Source organism: Nematostella vectensis, chromosome 4 (assembly GCF_932526225.1).
Source record: "Nematostella vectensis chromosome 4, jaNemVect1.1, whole genome shotgun sequence".
Lineage (NCBI taxonomy): Eukaryota > Metazoa > Cnidaria > Anthozoa > Actiniaria > Edwardsiidae > Nematostella > Nematostella vectensis.
The window spans coordinates 14,108,891-14,117,454 of NC_064037.1; the positions used below are offsets into that span (position 1 = coordinate 14,108,891).

At 39.8% G+C, this 8,564-nt stretch overlaps 1 protein-coding gene across 1 annotated transcript; it reads right to left on the bottom strand.

Annotated features, from left to right (window-relative positions):
• Positions 1–794: 794 nt before the first annotated feature.
• On the bottom strand, positions 795–5,787 carry LOC5510928. Its single transcript, XM_001631329.3, has 7 exons — positions 5,662–5,787; positions 4,649–4,815; positions 4,036–4,096; positions 3,706–3,857; positions 2,288–2,493; positions 1,583–1,732; positions 795–1,127 (listed from the first exon to the last, which is right to left on the bottom strand). Exons 2-7 carry the CDS (start codon positions 4,780–4,782, stop codon positions 919–921), a joined length of 912 nt encoding a protein of 303 aa, XP_001631379.2. The 5' UTR covers positions 4,783–4,815; positions 5,662–5,787; the 3' UTR covers positions 795–918.
• Positions 5,788–8,564: the final 2,777 nt, after the last annotated feature.

The window sequence follows — 8,564 nt, forward strand, 5'->3', positions numbered from 1 at the left end:
CAGCCCTCCATCCCAACCACATCTCCTTCCCCCCTCCCCCCAACAGTAGTCGTTATGATTGTCGCTGTAGGACGAAAAAATAAGAAGTCCGCCTATCCCATCAACCTCAGGCCCTCGCCAGGGCCTGAAAGTCATATTCGCTTGCGAATTTGACACTGTAATATAAGCTTGGCGGGAAGTTGTTCAGAACTTGGTAAGCATTTCTAAGATCAAAGTGAAGAATTGGCGTCCTCCAGTGTTCCTTGGCATGAAGTGCGCGAGTAACAGACTGAACGTTCGAAGGTCTTACATACGTGGTCAATATATGAGAGGGAAGTAACAGACTGAACGTTCGAAGGTCTTACATACGTGGTCAATATATGAGAGGGGAGTAAGAAAATTTCAAATTATGAACTAAATAATCGGCTCTAGGGGGAAAACATGACCTGGCTTGACTGTCGTTTAAAAAAAAAAAAGAGAAATGTACCATTAACAACAAAAAAAAAATCAACTATGACTGTATATACCGTTTGCCTCTCTACTGAGATACAAACATTTTTTTGCTCTAGAAGGGGTGGGGGGGGCTAATAGTACAAGGGCAGCTTTAAAAATATTAGAGGAGGGGGGTTCACGTAGTCTGGCGTGATTGGCCAACATCTCTGCACGCTCTTCTCAATTTCTTATTTGATATAAGACCGCCTGGTGGAGTAAACCTGGTGTGAACGAAGAAGCGCAAAGATCTAATACCCTGTTATTTCTGATAGTAAGACACAGTCAGCGATACAGAAAATAGAGTTGGGGTAACATGCGTTTCGTTTGTGTTGTGAGATTTTTCTTTTATTTTTATATCAGTCATTTTCAACCGCAATACGAATCTTACATTTTCCTTGCAATTCAAGATATCTGCTGAAAAATTTAAACTTTAAAGCTTCAACTCAGTTATTCCAGAATCCAGATGCAGTCGTCGTTCTTTGAATTGACACCTGTCAACTTGCCATTCCTGATCGCAAGGTACTTCTTGCCGTAATTTGCAAAGAGGACAACAGCTCGCTTGCCGTCATGTGACGTCTCATCCGCCACGATCTTCCATTCCTCGGCGCCATAACGCTGCCCCTTTGTGTAGATATAGTCGCCGTTCGGATCGTAGCCTACAATTGGTAAATATATGTTGTTAGGGAGGCTTGATTAAGTGTAAGAGTCGCCCCAAGTCGCCTTATATTACACTACGAGCGAAGCACAACCCTCCCCCCCCCCCAAAAAAAAAAAATAATAAAAATAAACAACTGAATTATAACAATGAAATGTAATAGACTATATACTACCTCACAGATACCCCACGGCTAGTGCTTTTATATTTGATCAAAATATTATCTATGCTTCAAATAAACATTTACATCCTTGTACAGTACCCATTCCGCTAGACTAAAAAACACTTTCACATTTTTTAAATGTGAATTGATATATTGGGAAATCCCACTGATGCGCTTAACCCCCGTTGTAACATTATCCATGAGCTTACTGAGTACCATTGAATAGCCACATGCACATTGAAATGTAGCGAGTTCTTGATTTACAGTTTTCGCGATGAGTCTTTGCCACTCACCTAAGTAGCCATTAGTGGCATAGTTCTTGTAGAATGTAATTTCCTTGTCCTCTAATTTACGTTCCTCCACCCAATAGCTCGTATCCTCAGGCTTATCTCGGAGAGCTAGCGTGCTTCGATTTCCACTCGCTGGATGGAATTTCACTTGACCTGAAACCAGAACAATGTCACCTTAACATAGGCGCGTAGCAAAAGAAGGCAGCCCATCTGTCGTGGACTAGATTGATTACACTCAAACGCAATCTAGTACACAACCGACTTTATAATTCTTTCCACGAAGACGTTACACGATTCTATTATTCGGTTTCGGATTCCCTCCAGATGAGCATAGCTGTCGTGCTGTTTCACCACTTTTAATAGTGGGAGTTTCTTAATATACCTAAATACATCATAAGAGTGCGAAAGGCCTTGGTCGGCACCCTTTTTTCGGTAGACGGGTCTCCACCATAATTGCCCGCTGTCAGTTATCCACCAATATCGGGAAAGGGAGCTTTGGGTATTACTTCTTGTTCGACAGTTGCAAGCGTTTGTTGTTACTTCCCTTATCAAACATGTTATTGTGTTGTCTAAGACCATATAATGTAATCGTGCTGTCAAAATCAGCCTTTTCCCCATCATGTCTTTGGCTTTCTACCCAAAGAGAGACCCGAAAGTATAATGATTTTGAAAAGCTAGTTGTCTGTAATGACCGACGTTGTGACATACCAGTCTCGGCTAGGAATTTGCCAGCGATCTTGTGTCTGAAAGCTCGTCCCGGGTTCTTCTTAACTTCGGCTGTCGGCTTCACAACGGATTTACTTGCAGCCTCTTGTTTCTCGTCGGGCGCCAAAGTGATATCGCTCGAATCACCAACTGCGTGCATTATCTCTTGCGCGAGGGATTTTACACTGTTCTCGAAATTCGCTTCATCTCTGTTGGTTCATTAAAGAATATAATAGTAAGAATATCGATCAGTAAATCCGTTGTGTTTTGTTTTCATTTTCATTGAAAAATACAACGGTATATTTGCAAGAAACTTCCAAAATAGACTCAATTAAAGCTTAATACTTAATTAACGGTTATCATCATATCCATAATCATTATCATCATCATCATCATCATCATCATCATCATCATCATCATCATCATCATATTTTCACTTTGTCGCTGAAACTAGCCGATAGATGCGAATGCTGGTTTAAACAAAGGACTATTATGACCAAAGGAAAAAGGACTATTATGTATGACCACGCGCGCAGATCCTGACCGACATCCGATGAATGCAGATCTGCAAAGATGTTCGAATGTTTTTCCTCTTGCTAATAATCCTATACACGTCTTAAGAATGTCTAAATGATTGAATGTGTTTGATTCATTTATAGAATTTATGTGGTTACATGACTTGTGAGGCACTATTTCCGGCTCTCTGTCCTTGAGGAACTAATTGAGCTAGATGAATTGCAAATTACATATGGAACAAAAGAATTAATTACCATAATGACTTGTACCGCGTAATTATGCTCAAAACTGACACAAAACAAGTAAAGTTTAAGGTGTTCTCCAGTTTTGCCAGTATAGACATTAACAAATAATGAAATTATTAATAGCTGTGCACAACATAGTTTTATTTCCCAGATCTGAGAAAATCACTGTCAATTTAAGCTCAAACGGTGAATCAATCAAATTACGACGAAGTTGCAAAAAAATTTATCCGAACGGAAGAGTAGGGATTTCTATCATAATATCCAATCAGATAAACTAGATAAGAAATACTGTCATAGTGCAGGGCTCCAGTACAGTCGCCCTCAAATAACGGAAATATCATTCTCGAAACTCATGTAGAAATCATAACACGACACCATCGATTCCTGTGAATGGTTAGCTGTTTATCGTCATTATGGTAATATTTAGCACGCAAAACGGTATCCGGAAATCGCTGTTTCGAGCGAAATTATATACAAACATTATGTTTGCCTTCTGTGTCTTCTACAGTCCAGAAGCAGTGCGAGTTTTAGTCATAACATTCCACATCCGCCATTTTGATCGCCATATCGCTCAATGAAATGCGCATGCGCAACAGAATAGTCCCTTGTTAACAGGGGCCGAGTAGCCCACTTCAACGTGTCTTTAGTGCCCAGGCTTACCTGAAGTCAATCCACAGGAGCCCCGCGGTGATTATACCAAGCCAGCCCTTTGCTTTGAAGCCTTTCTCGCACATGACTGGAACTATTATGACTTCCTCGCACCCAGTCTTCCCGTCAGCGTATGACAGCTCCTTCTTGCAGTTCTTGGATTCCTGTAGCAACACCATGAGTGAAAAATCTCTAACCATTTTTATTTTTATTTTATTATGATTTGCCCTGGTACGTACACAAACCTGGACTCCAAATTCGGCCTCACTTCGAGTGCACATTCATACTTACGGAGCACTTTGTGCTCTATAGTAATATTGCAAGGAGTGACGTTATACTTACGGAGTATTTTGTTGACATAAAGCAGCAAAGAATAGCGGCACCATCCACACCTTTTGCCATACTGAAAATGTGAGCATAAGAGCCATGTGAGCCATAAGAATGAAAAAGGCATCATTTAAGCTCCCATCATGCTGTTGCATGTCAATAAATGGCTGTCGTTTTTCTTAATGGTCTACAAAAGCCTGGGGCGATCGCGCGGGAGACCTGTGATATTCTAAAACGTTAGGGACTAGGTTCCATTTCTAAGATGGCTGCCAGCAAAATCGTAGTAAACACGAATTCCTGCAAGTTTAGGTGGAAATTCTCAACTTACAAAGCTCTAGAGTGATAAAAAAGCGGAAGAATGTTTGAAGCGGACTCCCAAATATGGCATGTAAGGCCTAATAAGGAAAAGGCCGAGCGAGCTAGAAAAAAGTTTTTAAAACAAGATTGACTGATATGCATAATAGCACTACCACAATAACATGGTAGTACAGTAGTGGTCCCCCTCCTTGCGAATGAAAGAGGCAATCAGCCATTAATGCCCGTTCCAATCCCTTGGCGAGTCTGGATCTTACCCTAATGCTTTAGAACCCATCCGCCCACCCAAAACAACCCCTGCCCTGGATCGTACCTTCCGTTGATATCTCCCCGTATGCCTCCGTGAATATCCATCCATACGCGAATACCATAGGCACGTAGCCCATCATAAACCTTCTTCACCAGATCCTGGATGTCCCATTGGTAGGACAACATCACGTGCTTCATGGTGACGTCAAGTGACGAGCAGTACCTTACCTCCTGTACAAGAGACGCACAAATGCTTCGACGGTTACATGGTCATCCTTGGGTATCCAGGGCGTTGAGGACAGCGTAACGAGTCGCTTGAACGAGGCGGTGGAGGAGGGGGGGAGGGGGGGGGAAAGAAGGAAATAATCATCACGCAAGACACATTTCGTGGTGTTCTCTAACTTAGTGGTTATAGACAAATGATTATCTAATGTAATCTACACCGCCGAACGTTCATACTAACATTTGCCAGTGTTTAAGCCTTCGGTTGTGAACTCATACCTCGGGAATTTGACTAGGGATACTTGACTCACATATTTGTAGGTTCGATTTCTCTTTTACTCGCTATAGAACAGTAAACATGAGCTTCGCCGCATGGGTCAATAGTTCAACCCATCGCTCACTCTTTCAGTACAAATCACGATTTTTAGCGCACGAGTTTTGTTGTTTTGTTTTGGGAATCCCGGGATCGTCAGGACAGGTTTGCAGTTGCAAACTTTCGTGCAAACTTGAATGATAGAGAATCTAATTGTCGAATTTCATAATAGAGAGTTATCATGCATGGAATATTTGTACTTTTGACAAATACATGTTTACTTCGGGAAAATGATGTTGAATTGCCTTAGTTTTTAGATATCTAGATCTTGAGAAAAAAAAAGCCTTGCATAAAATGAGTTGTTGTGAAATTGAAAATCACTTGAATTTATGTTCAGGCATTTGCGTGATAAAGGGAATTTTCAATCGTACACCGATTGAGTAGATTAGTTCATTCTTCTATGGATATAAAGAAAAGGGTTGAAATGTATTAAATAGGATGAAGAAGTGAGAAAATAAGAAAGAGTATGAATTATTTCTTACCTTACAGCCGCGTTTCGAGATCCCAAACGCTACGTTTGCCTAGCGACTGGGACTAACTCAAGTACATATTATCTAATTGGCCAATAGTTGATTTTCAGCAATAATGCCTTTTGTTCGTATACACACAAGAAAGAATCTCATGCTTCAATACCTGCATGCCATAATGATGTTTTGTTAATGTTTCTTGTTTTTAAAACTTTTTTCTTTGGAAAAAAAAGATATTCTCACTCTTGAAAACAATCAAATGAATAAATGCTTTCCAAAGAGTGTTAACCTTCAACATGATTGAAAACGGTAGTAATAAAAAAATAAATATTCTTTAAACCCCGTTTATACCACATACAAAACTGTTGTCGCCTTTTTTTAAATTTTTCATTGCAAAGGTTTGCGAATATCGCAGTCTGGCTATATGCCCGACAGTCGGGAGAGGTCCTCAATGAAATAAATGCCCGACAGTTTTGAAATTATTCAAATAAGTAAAGTAAATTGTCGACCTATTGAGTTCAAAGTATTCTATATTTGTTGAGAAAGGGCAAGCCAATCTGAATTGAGCTTTGGTGTCGGTATTTAATGTTTTCCGTCGTCCATATACACCATAAAATCGTAATTTTAGTGCCACTCGGAAATTTTCTACAATATGCTTCTAAATGTCGCCAGTTCTCGATTTGCTAAAATATCACGGTAAATTGTCAACCTTGTGAGTTCAAAGTATTCTATATTAGTTTTAAAAGGTCAAGCGAATCTGAATTTAGCTTTTCTGTTGGAGTTGAATTTTTTTCCTTCCTTGTATACAATATTAACACCTTTCCCGACTGTGTTATTGTAGCAGATAAAATTCTACTAAAATAGTGATTTTATGGTGTATACAAGCAAGGAAAAACTTTCAATTTCGACGACAAAGCTCAATTCACAATCGCTTGCCCTTTCTAAACAAATGTAGGATAATTTGAACTCAAAAGGTGGACAATTTACCGTGACATTTTCGTGAATTAAGCATATCGTGACATGACGGAAAAACATGACGTGACGCTTCAAATAAGCCCAGTTCACATCGAATATGGCAGAGAATTTCTCTGAGAACTTAGAAACTTATAGCAAACAAAATATCAAGTGCGCCTTTTTTTTAGATTTATGCGACTTTTTGTAAAGTATCATTGAAATTTGAGCTTTTCGTCCCTGAACTGATGCACAGGGCAATGATGATCAAGGAAAAATTATCTTAAAAAGCCAAAATCTGGTTATGTGCTCTTCGGCCTCACGTTATTTGTGTTTTGAAAATCAGTCCGTAGAACAAGGAACCTATAGCTATTGTAAGCAATTGTGTCTTCTCTCTCTATTTGGAATTGCGCGTTTTCCAGGTTTTTCCGTCATGTCGCATATTGTAGAAAAGTGGCACTAAAATTGTGATGTTATGTTGTACATAAGAAGAAAAGGGGGGTTTTCATTGTCATTGTCTTGAGAAGAAAGCTTGTAGATTTTAAAGATAGGTATCGAAAAATCCGACATTTCTTAGGGACGCTACAACTAGTTATGTCCCATACCTATCATTTCTTAGAATTGTGTAGCTCCAGAAAATATCCATACCCCATGGAGGGGGTCGGAGGTATGAACCCTCACCCCTCTGGAATTTCCAACCCCCTGGAAAAAAAAATAAATACAGTAACTCCCCTCCCTCCCCTCTGGAAATTCCTGGGCGTTTGAACCCCCACCCCTCCGGAATTTCTAATCCCCTCCATGGGGGAAGGGGTATGGATATTTATGGGACTACACATTTTTAAAAATGTTTTTGGCGAGACTATGATGTAACTGATTTTTGAATTGATTAAATGTGATATAGCCCAGGCTAGAGGGACCTGGGTCGAGCGTGGAGACCAGGGTGTCTCGGGTAAATTCATAACATAATAAGATATCAAAAAGTAGCCTCACCCGATTTTCATCAACATATGACGATCGGTTCAAGACTTATTTTCAATTGAAGCAACTTAGCTTATTACTTATAATTCAAGGCTACCGGAATCACTAAACCTTTCGGGTTCCCTGTGAGTCTTAGATTAAAAAATAAAAGGATTTACAATTTTTTTTATTCAGCTTTATATATTGTAATTATATATTATATTAGTTTGTAATTGCAAGTCTGGATGGCGCATATGGTAGACCCGGGTTCTATTTCCAGTTTTGCATATCGATCAATGGCTGTCGATTTTCTAAATGGTCTAAAAGAGCCTGGGGCGAGCGCGCGGGAAACCTGTGATATTCTAGAACGATAGGGACTAGGCTCCATTTCCAAGATGGCTGCCAGCAAAATCGTAGTAAACACGAATTCCTGCAAGTTTACGTGGAAATTCTCGACTTTCAAAGCTCATGAGCAATAAAAAAGCGTTAAATAATCAAAGCATTCTCTTAAATATGGTATGTAATGCTTTATAAGGAAATGACCGAGCGAGCTAGAAGACTAACTGATTTGACGTGAGCCAAGTTTCACGGTCTTCTCCTTCTCTCCGGAGTCTCCGCAAAAAGCACCAATTATTTTCTATATTTGACTTTCGTTATTCCAGAATATATGCTAGAAATTCCGACTCCAACAAAACCTTTCGTCGACATTCGACAATGACAACATCAAAAATCGTCTCCGTATTTCTAAATTACTTCAATTCGTGAATGCCAAAAACGCAGTCTTTTCTTTTAGAAGAAAAGTCAAACTTTTGAATATGGTATTCATGTTGCGTGCCTGCGTGCCCACTTAGAGTGACCCTCAGCCATAAAAACTGAACGAGAAAGCTGACCGTGACTAGCCTGGGGACAAGGATTTTCATACCTTCTCCATGAAAAACAATGATTCCGCGGTAGTTTGTGTTTTTTTTAATTTTGCAGGCCGCACTTTGGGCCCAGATCCCAACATTTTA